We start from the raw sequence: 11,437 nt of genomic DNA, 5'->3' as shown, positions 1-11,437 counted from the left end.
AAAAATAATAATAAAAAAATAGGGCGAATGTAACGCAAACCGTACGTGACAACGTTGTGGAGAGTAGGCGCAGTGTGGACTGCAGAAACAAGCCCCGCCTATTCAGGAACTTGCTTACTCCCTTTTCTACCTTTAGTATGCAGCCAGCAAGTTTCCTATTGGCTCCAATGCTGACAGACGCAATAACTCGAGAGAGCAAAACTCCTAAACAACAGCAACTCCTTCTGCAGTGCACAGAGACAAGCAAACACCTTTACAGAAGACATGCTATTAGTTACAACGCGAGCAAGAACAGCCTGAGATTTTGCCGCAGTCATGTTTGATTTAAAGGAAGGGTGGAATCTGTCGTTCGCTGGATGCGGGTTTTTAGGGATCTATCACATCGGTGTTGCGAGCTGTCTTCTGGAGCAAGCGCCGTATCTGATCCGCGGGGCCAGTAAGATCTACGGAGCCTCAGCAGGGGCTCTCACTGCATCCGTGCTCGCTACTGAGGCGTGCTTAGGTATGCAGATCATCAGCTTGCCCTTTCAAAAGTGCTGTCTTTGTAGGCAGCTTACTAGACTTTTGAGTCATTTTGCTGATTTTAGCTTTCTAGGGGATTTCTGCATTTTCCTACCTTAAATGGATAGAAGAGACATGATTGCTTAATATGATAAACAGTCTGAATTTAGTGTTTTCTTTTTTTTTTTTACTAAACTTTAGTCTTTTTTTCCCCTTTTTTTTTTACTAAACTCATCTATTTCGGGTATAGTCACCAAGTCACACAATTCCTACTAGACAAAGAGACATTTTTTGTCATCTCATCACAAGACCAAAATATTTGAGCAATGCTACATTCATTTTATAACTCTTTACTTTATTTTCTGTCTCATTTGAAACATATTAAACATGACTAAACTCTCCAGAGCTATGTGAGAGAAACCTCTGAGCAATATAATGTGCTTCGGTTCTGAGTGTGTAATCCAGAAGCTTTTTCTATTGGGTATTTAAGCAAGAGTCAGTGGTTCACATTGCATGAACGTGTCAGTTATTTGACAACCTTAAATATTGGAGTTTTCTTGTTGCAGTATCCAAGTCAGATCGAAGAATTGTGCTATTGATTTATGCATGAATTTAGAAAGCAACTTATTTCATTTTTTAAGCATGCAAGCCATGCATAATACAGTAGTTAATGATTCTGAAACCATTATATCATGTTTGGTAAATCTCAAAGGTGGAAGTCTGTGTGATATTATCTGGATGACTGTATTCTTTCACTTTCGTGTTATATATCTGAACTAGAAAGCTGAGTCAGGAGCTAATCAATCTTTGGTTTATTACAGGATCAGAGATTGTGTGTATTACTAAAAGCAAAGATGAAACATAATGTGCAATATCTGTATTACAGTTAATTTTTGTTCATTTTATGTTCTTGACTTCCTTTTCATATTTCTAAAATCACTTTTGTGTCCGTTTCTTTTCATTGCTGTAGAGAAGTGTTGTGAAGATGTCATCAACGTTGCCAAGGAGGCACGGAAGCGTAATCTGGGCCCTTTGCACCCAACATTCAACATAGTAAAGGTGCTACGTGGAGGCCTGTATCGTGACCTGCCGTCCAATGCGCACACGCTGGCCTCTGGCCGACTGTGTGTGTCACTTACACGGGTCATGGACGGGCAAAATGTTCTGGTGTCGGACTTCAGCTCCAAAGATGAACTCATCCAGGTTAGGGCATCACTTTAAGAAAAGTGTTGACAGAAAATCATGTTTCTATGTTACTTTAATAACCCACGTTTATATACCTTTATCTATATGAAAATGATTTCATGGGGCATAACATGACATCACACTAATTCTCATGATGATAATGCTCTTAAAATGATGTCATTACATTTTATTGGAGGAGTTCCCTAGAATCATTAGGCAAATCCCAGTGTTTGTTCATTATTGAATATTGAGGTTAAGCTCATTTCAGCTGACAAAAGAGCTCAGTTGAACACATTTAAGAATCAGAATTCCCTCAAAAGTAGTGCAAAATAAAGTACAAAAAAGCTGCAGATTCTGTCTGGGTCATAACAATATCATAGTATGGCAAAAATGCAATTTAAAATAACTTCAGGTTTATAGCTTTAGCTGAGCTAGAGTATTTTTTTTCTTGTTACTTGAAATAAAGCAGAAATAAAATAAAGTAAAAACACGAAATTAAAAACATTTTTTTTTAAATGAGAAAAATGCTGCGTTGGAAACTTAACTGAAATGAAATAATTCATAGTTGAAGTACTAAAATGGCTAAAACTAGAACTGAAATAAAAAATTTATTACAGCAAAATAGAAATATGTTTTAAAAAGCACAAAAAAACAAAAACCTCATTAAAATTAAAAACAAAAAAGGAAGAGCTTATTCAAAATCATAATACATACTATTCTAGTATATAATATAAATGCTGGGGATTGACACAAATTTCATGATTTAATTCGATTTCGATTCACAAGCTTGTGATTTGATTCAATATCGATTGATTGGGGCCTGTCAGGTACAGTACATGGCAAATTTCCTCAAGGCAAAAAATATTTCTCAACTACAGAGAACCCGTTGGTACATCACTATAATATTAAAGGCTAGAATTAACTGATTAGTAGGCTACTTTCATTTAAATTACACATTAGGAACTTTTTATAATATTGTTATAATACATTTTTAATTTATAACATATATATGCTTCTACTATGTTTTTAATATAAACATTTAAATGATGTCTGTCATAAAAACATTATTATTAAAGAACAGGTTAATGAATATGTAATATATTTAGCAAAAAGAGAGTTCATTTATCTAGCTGACTAACAAGTTTATATTCAGTGAATGGCTTTTCTGAGGTAAATGTAATATTACGTTACATTTACAAGCTGTTTTATTGATGTCTTTCCAACGGTTGAAACACTGATTGAGCGATTACATGAGACATGATACAGAATTCAGTAAGTTGTACTGTATCTTTCAACATACCTTCTGATGGTCATTCATGTTTATTTCGTGCTGTAACTAATAGTAAAGAGAAAGAGCTGATGAGTTCACGTGCGCTTCGCTTGATCTGAGGGGCGCCAAAACTATCTTTATTGTTTAATTTTCGTAATAAAAGTGACAAGATTTGAAATCTGAGACTTTGGATCATATCAGAAGTAACAAAGCACAAAGCTTATTGTGATTTATTGGATGCGAGGCACTACAAAGCTTTATTTATTCATCAAATGAAAACAGCATAGACTAAAAGATCGATTCTTGGGATTTAAGAATTGATATCGGTTCTTCAAAATGAGAATCGATTAAAATAGAGACATCAATATTTTTAACCCGGCCCTAATAAATAACACTGCTTTAACTCTATTTTCACTTTCTGTTTTCTCTCCATTCCCAGGCTCTTGTTTGTAGCTGCTTCATTCCCGTATATTGTGGTTTAATCCCTCCTGCCTTCCGTGGTGTGGTAAGTATTAAAGTTGGATTTTATTTCACATGGAAGAATTGGGACATTGCAACTGGAGTTCATTGCACTTCAAAGAATTCAGTCACTGGGGCACACTGACCTAACATTGGCCTGAATAAGAGTATTAAACGTGCTTATTGTTTTGATCAAGATCTTCTGGTAGAACTGTTACCTAGTGTGTCTGCAAATAAACCACCCTCCTCTCCTATAGTCTGTACATTGTGTACTTGTTCTACAGAGAGGGGAGGAGACTTCAATGTATAGAAATAGCTGAGAGGTCAAACAGTTCCTGTAAAGCTTTGTCTCTGTTTACAGTTACAGCCCAGTGCTGTTCATTATTTAGTTACTATATGGAACAATGTTCCTGGACTTTATTCAGGCAATGCAGATGATACTTTACTATAAAAAATAAATAAAGCCAGATTAATGAAAATCTATCTAAACTTTAAGTAGATTAAGCTGTGACTGGTTCATTGAGTAAATATAAGCTGTGAAGTTGACCTATTAAGACAAATAAAGGCTGTTCTGATCACACCACCAGTCCTGAATCACCCCACCTTGAACTCGCAATAGCCTACAAATGCCTCAAATCAGGGATCAATAAAGTGCTGCATCTGGCTAGCTATCATATATTAATATTTAATATTATAAATGGGGAATTGTTTTTTATCAAAATAGTGGTTCTAAAATGTATATGTATTATTTTATTGTTCTGTTAGTCAAACTCTAAATGTAAAACTTAAAAAGAACAGTGTATGAGAGGCGAAGTAAAAGTTTGTGCGTAGTCTTGACATTCTATATTGAAACTATAATTGTATAATCTGGACAAAATATATAATTATTATATATTCAGCTTGTTGACATTAATTGAGAGGCTGCATGTAATATTTGTACTTTAAATTGGGAAAAATGTACTACTTTTATAAAAACTGTATTTAAAATAATATATATTTTATACATAAAATGTTAAATTATAAATGTATAAAAGAAATACATATTATGTAGACATACATATACTGTCATGTGAAAAAGAAAGGACACCCTTTTGAAATCTATGGTTTTAAGTATCAGGACATAATAAAACATTATCTGGTCTTTAGCAGGTCAACAACACACGGCATATTACACTGTGTCATTATTTATTTAACAAAAATAAAGCCAGAATGAAGAAGCCATGTGTGAAAAACTAAGTACGCCCTACGATTAAATTGCTCGTAGATTAGAAACACCTTTAGCAGCAATAACTTAAAGTAATCATTTTCTTATGGGACTTATAAGTCTCTCACATCGTTGTGAAGGAAATTTTGCCCAACGTTTACAACGTTTCTTCATTCGTTTGAGGTTTGTGGGCATCTGTTTATGCACAGCTCTCTTAAGGTCCCGCCTCAGCATTTCAATCGGGTTGAGGTCTGGACTTTGACTGAGCCAGTACAACGCATTGATTCTTTTCTTTTTCTGCCATTCTAGTGTAGATTTGCTGGTGTGCTTGTGACCATTGTCCTGTTGCATGACCCAATTTTGGCTCACATTTGATTCTAGAATACTTTGCTATTGGTCTCAATGACTGCAAGGTTCCCAGGTCCTGTGGCTACAAAACAAGCCCAAGTCATCACCCCTTCACCACTATTTTGGCTTTATTTTTGTTAAATAAATAATGACACAGTGTAATATGTCATGTCATGTTGTTGTTTATTTGAGGTTCTATTTACCTGATTTTCAGACCTGCCAAGAACCAGATGATTTCCTGATACGTAAAACATAGAATGTGTGTGTGTGTTTGTGTCTATATATATATATTTATTTATTTATTCTTTTTTTTCATTCTCATCAAAGAATGTTCAATGAGACCTAAAATAGCACATCTCTCTCTTTTTCTTTCTCGCCAGCGTTATGTGGATGGTGGCATCAGTGATAATCTGCCCCAGTCGGAGCTGAAAAACACCATCACCGTTTCTCCATTCTCAGGAGAGAGTGATATCTGTCCAAACGACAATTCCACCAGCTTCCACGAACTGCGTTTCACAAACACTAGCATACAAGTCAATCTTGACAACATGTACAGACTGAGCAAAGCCTTGTTCCCCCCAGAGCCCAAAGTAAGAACAACAAGCACACACATTCACATGGCTGAGCTGCAATGCCATTACACAATCACCGTCTTACATATGCCTTTGAGAAACGTGCTGTTAAATGCCTCATATTTATTGCTCAGTGGCTGTTAGATGCACCTTTGGTCTTCCTAGAACATGCACAGTACATTTCCAAATTTCAGATTTCAACATGAGCATAAAACTTAAAGTCGGCATGAAACTGAAGTTGTGTATATCTGAGTGAAACAGCTTCTCGAACAAGAAAAAATGTAGGGGAGGACTTGGTTTTGTCCATGTCATCAGAGAAGAGATTAGATGTTGCTTCCAGTGGGGGGGGAAGTTGTTTTAATGAAATACTACGAGGGTAATTGAATTTTTTAAAAAAAGTATTGATGTACACAAATAAATAATTTATAATAAATACTACAATATTCCATAAAAAAACAAGAATTATCAAATTTAGATTTTATGGTGACCCTAAAACTTATTTACTGTCAGATTAGCAGTCTCACTTTGATGGATATTTTGGATCATTTCATTTATTTTACAACAACATCTTAGTTTTCACCCATTTCATTTGCCATGATCATTTCTGTCCGGTTTTAAATGGTTAAGAAACATGAATCCAGAGTTAAGTGTAGTTAGAAAATCCCTATTTCCTATTTCATTGGAGTCACTCATGTTCATATTTATCTAAGCATCATTTAATTAATTTCATTTTTAATAATGAGTTAAATCATGGTCTCTGCATGTGTTTGGCAGGTGCTGGCAGAGATGTGTCAGAGTGGGTATAAAGACGCCTTCCGATTTCTCCAGGAAAACAGTGAGTGCTTTTTATCTCTAGTATCTCTTTATCTCAAATGTTCATTCAGACGTTATGCCAAATATGATATGTGCTGCAGTTTAGAAGATAACCGGTGATGTCTCTTCATAGATTTGCTACAAGCGGCGTGTCCTAGAGCAGACATGGCTCTGATTCAGGCGTCTCCCACCTGCTGCTGCCCAGGCAATCAGGATCCTGTCGTGGTAGAAACCACAAAAGAGTGGGTGCTGCGGAGACTCCGCCTTTTGAGAAAACACCACTGGTGGTTGGATGAACAGCTTGTCGATAACCTGCCAACGCCCATTAAGAAAGGTAGCACTGAATTATACTTAATGTCAGATATTACCTTTAATGTAGTGTGTAAAATAGCTGTTTGTGAATGTAAAAGTTCTGCAAAGTTTCAAAAATCAATGTGCACGATAAATAGAGTTCTTGTCTCCCAAAAGAAAGAACCGATTCTGCCGAAAAGAGTCATCAGTAACATTTTTTCCAAATTTGCATAACGGCTGACCGCAAACAATGTTTACAATGACCCGAGATGACGCTGACGATGACTTTAAAGTGTGACTGTGACTATATTACTTCAAGCTATACTATGTGCATGTGTTAACAGTGTTTTGCGACGCCTGCAGAGAAAAGCATGGTCTACTGGCACAGGTGACTGGTTTGCTGCCGCTGCGCGTGGCCTCCTACATGCTGATGCCGTACACGCTGCCGGTGGAATCAGCGTACTCTGCAGCTCAGAGGTCAGGAACATCACTTGAACTCTCTTGTGGCTCTGTTGATATCTGTATGGATGTCAGAGTGTTGTGCCCAGATGATTTTTTAACTTCAGCTGTGTGCTGTTCATGTTTGAAAGGTTTTGGGAGTGGATCCCAGAAGTCCCTGCAGATGTGCGCTGGCTTGCTGAGGTAGCAGGCGGTGTTTACAAACTGGCTTGGAAAGGTGCCGCGTCAGAGACGAGCAGGTGAGATCCCTCAGGAATTGTTCAATTGTTACTCTCAGCCTCAGACGTCACAAACCGCTGGCTGAACGTCTGATTTTTTTATTTCAAATCTGTAATCTATTGATTTTAGTGTAGAATTGGGGTCAAATATTTGAATGCTGATAATCTAAATTATATTACACCAGACATGGGGACTTGTGACTTGGTGACTTGGACTCGAGTCGACTCGAGTCGCTATTTTTATGACTTGTGACTTGACTTGACATAAAATGAAATACTTGAGACTTGACTCGGACTTGGAAGTTAAAGACTCGGGACTTGACTTGACTTGACTTGAGACACGATGACTTGAATGACTTGAGTGTTAATCACATCATGTTTTCAGTTTGAATATAAAATATATATAAAAAAATGTTTTAAAGTTGATCACGACACTATCATCAGTCATACCTCGTACCTTACGCACACCACGCCCACTTAGATCAGATATCACATCAAAATGTCAGCCGGAGGGGTACCGAGTCCCATTGCTTTCGGCTTCAAGAATTATTCACACGATGGCAAAAGACGAACAGCGCTTTGCAAGACATACAACATTAACATTGCGGACAGCCAGACGACAACCTCCAATTTCGTCCGTCATTTGAAGAGCCATTCTGCCCAGTAAGTGCTTGTCAATTTGTTAATGTTAGTTGGTAGTTAGCTAATGTAATAGCTAAAGTAGCCATTAACCCTTTCACAAGTAAGTTTAAACTATTCTAACTGATCCCCCAGCGTGAGTTTTTCTAGGCGACCGTTATTTAGAACCTGTCACTCACTTTAATGTTTCATGGTGACGCATCATTGCTTGTCAAGTGACACAGCGCAACCACAACACAGCGCTGAATGAATCTGCTTTTATGTCATTTTTCCTGTTTTATTCAAAATGTTCACAAATGTATTAGCTATAACATGCAACACTGATATTCCGATTGTCAAATATGTGTAAGTGGATGTGTTTTGTTGTTTAAACACCTTTATAATGATCGCGTTAGTTGAGCTGTATGTGCGAATGGGCGGTGCCATGTTAACGTTAGTTTACAACACGTCAATTTCTCAACTTCTCACGAAATACATGAAAGTAAGTGACCGGTGAACTGGGAGAAGAATAGGGTAAAATGTAAAGCTACTTACACAATGTGTATCTGATATGAATAAAACGTGCGTCTTATTATAATGGAAATGATTATTATTGACGCTTCCATAGACATCAGTGTATATTTTACAAACTACAAATATATTTTTTGCTAGTACTTATGTGTATTTAAATGTCTGAAACCTAAAATAAAAATGATGTGGTTGAAAACACTGAACAGTTGTGATATATGACAGCACTGAGAGCGTATGTCTCTGGCTCAGCGCCAGCCAACGCGTTTGAATTCATTGATAAATAACTTACACGAAGCAGAATAGTGGGTCATATGTCTAATGCTTTTTGAAAACTTAAAAGGGGCATATAATGCCATTTTTGTACAAGCTAATATGATTCTTTAGGGTCTAAATTAAAAGTTTGTAATATACTTTAATTAAAAATTCTCATTAGTATTGTAAGAAAACACTTATTTTACTTGGTCAAAAACAGCTCTGTTTTCAGCACGCCGTTTCAGTGCATATGACTTTAAATGATAATTCGCTCACCCCGCCCCTCTGTTCTGTGCGTAAACCGTTTGTAACACAATAACACAATAACCATAACGCGTTGTTCAGTATAAACGTGGAATTATGAATTATATTGAGAACGTCATACATAGAAAACATGCCGTAATGTACCCTGAGTGTAAACCTTAGACGCATTCATTGTGAAGTGTGCAGCTAGCGATTTGCAAAGATATAAATATTAATATAAAGTTTAATAAAACGTTACACTCACTTCAGTTCTTCTGGAGATTAAGCAGGAACACGAATATCTGGTACCGATCTTTTTTCATGAGCAGCTACTTAGCAAATCCAGCTTTATACTCACCCTCGTTTATAAAGTAGTCTGGTGTGTGAAATGATTCGGGCAAACATGAGAGCATTGACGTTGCTCGTGGGGAATATTCCCTTCGAAAACAAACTCAGCCACTGCGTCTTCAGCGGTTCGGATTTAGGAACATTAAAATGACTGCTGTGTTCGTTATTACACCCAAGAACAGAACACCACAATCGCTTAGAGCCATTCTGCTCAGACAGTGCTCCAGCATATCAACAATGACCGCGCCGGTCCGCGCAGACTATGATTGACAGCTCGCTCTCACGAGCGAGGGCGGGTCTGTGTTGAAACTCGGCTGTCATTCAACAATCGTGGGAGGGGCTTCCGAGCGTGTGACGTCACAGGCTCGAACGGCTCGATTTGAGGCAGGGGAAAACGTATAAGGAGATTAAAACAAAACCACTGGATGGATTTTTATCATTATATGATGGTTGTGTACAGGCACTGCCAACACACATTTCAGTACAATCAACTTGTAAAAGTGCATGTACCATTATATGACCCCTTTAAGGCTTTCTTCTTCATAAAAGAAGTCGGACATCACATTTTTGTATACATTTTTATTTCTTTAAATTAGTAAACTACAGGACACCATCTTTCAAAACATGACCTGCGTGAAAGAGAAAAGTGAATGAATGCGTCATTGTTCCCAAATGCACTTCCGAATGCGCCTCTGTTCATTTCAAACCAAACTGACGCCCATAGATCAAATTCTGCAGGTAAAATTACAATAATAAGGTGACTTGACTTGGACTTGACTTGACCTACTACAAGACTTGACTTGACTTGACTTGACATAGCCTGTGACTTGACTTGACTTGACTTGCCCAGGAAAAAAATACTTGGGACTTACTTGAGACTTGAAGGTTAAGACTTGAGACTTACTTGAGACTTGCACATGTGTGACTTGGTCCCATCTCTGTATTACACAAATATTTGAAATTTGAATAAATCCAAGTTCATTCATTTTGTGTTTGGAAAATAGATATGTGAAATATAAGTTATACCTAGAATCAATCAATGTTATTCCACAAAACAGCCAAAATCAAAATGTCTTGAATGTCTTGTCGTCTTTTTTATTGTGCAGTGGCGCCCCCTTGAGAAGATGTGTGAGTGAACCGCCAATGGTAGATTTACAGATGCCTGTCACAAACTACAACGGACACATACTTCATTCTGCCAGCAACCTTGATAGCTACAACTGGACTTTTCCAGGAGACTTTAATGCGGCTTCTTCTCTAAACCCACCGGACAGTCCTATTAACAACACAAGCCCTTCCTCTAAGCAGATGTGCTTTATTGTTGGCTCACAAAGTAATCATGAGAAGCAAATGGACCAATGCAGAACCTTTTCCGCTTAGGAAACTATATACTTGACTCCCCTGGTCATTCATATCACATTTAGGCGATGAGAGAGATGAGCGTGGGTAGGTAAATGCTCTGGAATCCAGCGTCGAGAGTAAATATATCATGTCAAGCACTCCTCCCATGATATGTTGAACAATCTCCAAATGTGCCTTTCTCTATTCAGAACCAAAGATGTGTTTTGTAGTTTGATCTGTTGTATCAGCCTGAACCTTGTGTTTTGCTGATGTGGACAGTGTATGCATGTCAGAGTTTACATTATAATTGGTGCTAGTACTTCTCTAAGACCTCAATATACTTTGATATGTGCCACACAAGTCCATGCCACAAATGTGTACAATCAAATAAACCATTTGAGCCCATTAATCTTTTGATTTCATATATCATGCATTAAAGAGCCTGTTCATCTTCCATTCTCTCCCCCTCACAGCAATTTCTTGACATTTGTAAAAAAAAAAATGGTACAGAACATGATAAAAGACAGAATGTGTTGTTATTAAATAAGTTCAATATATAAAATAATGTCATTTGTGTATGTGTGTGTGTATTAAAAAACAAGACAGTTTTAGAAGAAATACACTTTTAGTATTTATATGTTTGCATTGAAAAGCTTTATTTATTTATTTAATTACAACATTTTAATTTTTAAGTGATTTTAATGTGAATATGTGTCTCTTTTGACCACATCGTCATTTCACTATCAAAGGTTATATTTGTAAAATAACGTGAAAAAAGTAACCT

At 37.0% G+C, this 11,437-nt stretch overlaps 1 protein-coding gene across 1 annotated transcript; it reads left to right on the top strand.

Annotated features, from left to right (window-relative positions):
* Positions 1–237: 237 nt before the first annotated feature.
* Positions 238–11,058, top strand: pnpla3 (patatin-like phospholipase domain containing 3). The gene is made up of 9 exons (XM_056245091.1): positions 238–502; positions 1,472–1,704; positions 3,396–3,461; positions 5,348–5,557; positions 6,314–6,374; positions 6,486–6,686; positions 6,988–7,120; positions 7,234–7,341; positions 10,419–11,058. Exons 1-9 carry the CDS (start codon positions 316–318, stop codon positions 10,690–10,692), a joined length of 1,473 nt encoding a protein of 490 aa, XP_056101066.1. The 5' UTR covers positions 238–315; the 3' UTR covers positions 10,693–11,058.
* Positions 11,059–11,437: the final 379 nt, after the last annotated feature.

This window comes from Rhinichthys klamathensis, unplaced genomic scaffold (genome assembly GCF_029890125.1).
Source record: "Rhinichthys klamathensis goyatoka isolate OS25496 unplaced genomic scaffold, OSU_Roscu_1.1 h1tg000029l_1, whole genome shotgun sequence".
Classification (NCBI taxonomy): domain Eukaryota; kingdom Metazoa; phylum Chordata; class Actinopteri; order Cypriniformes; family Leuciscidae; genus Rhinichthys; species Rhinichthys klamathensis.
Note: the sequence above shows the minus strand (reverse complement) of the source record. Positions and strands in the feature narration are given on the sequence as shown.